General features: G+C 76.4%; 1 protein-coding gene across 1 annotated transcript; it reads right to left on the bottom strand.

Moving 5' to 3' along the window:
• Positions 1-5: 5 nt before the first annotated feature.
• Positions 6-246, bottom strand: LOC120497864 (scavenger receptor cysteine-rich domain-containing group B protein-like; the record flags this gene model as incomplete). Its single annotated transcript, XM_039699826.1, has 1 exon — positions 6-246. A coding segment is annotated over one exon (241 nt), but the record flags the coding sequence as incomplete, so codon positions are not given.
• Positions 247-250: the final 4 nt, after the last annotated feature.

The raw sequence follows: 250 nt of genomic DNA on the forward strand, positions 1-250 counted from the left end.
GCCCTCACCTGCGCAGATGACGCCGGCGTCCTCGCTGTGCTCGCAGGTGTGCACGCCCCACCCCTTGTGGCGGCACTCGGAGGGCGCGGCCTCCTCACCTGTGCAGGTGAGCCCGTCCAGCCACACCTGGCCGCGGCCGGGCCCGAAGCGCGCGCGGGGCGGGGCCGCGATCACCTGCCCGCAGCCCAGGTAGCGGCACACCACGGCGGCGGCGGGGAACGCCCAGGTGTCGTCGCACACCGTGCCCCAC

Source organism: Passer montanus, unplaced genomic scaffold (assembly GCF_014805655.1).
Source record: "Passer montanus isolate IOZ18808 unplaced genomic scaffold, ASM1480565v1 scaffold13925, whole genome shotgun sequence".
In the NCBI taxonomy this organism is placed as follows: domain Eukaryota; kingdom Metazoa; phylum Chordata; class Aves; order Passeriformes; family Passeridae; genus Passer; species Passer montanus.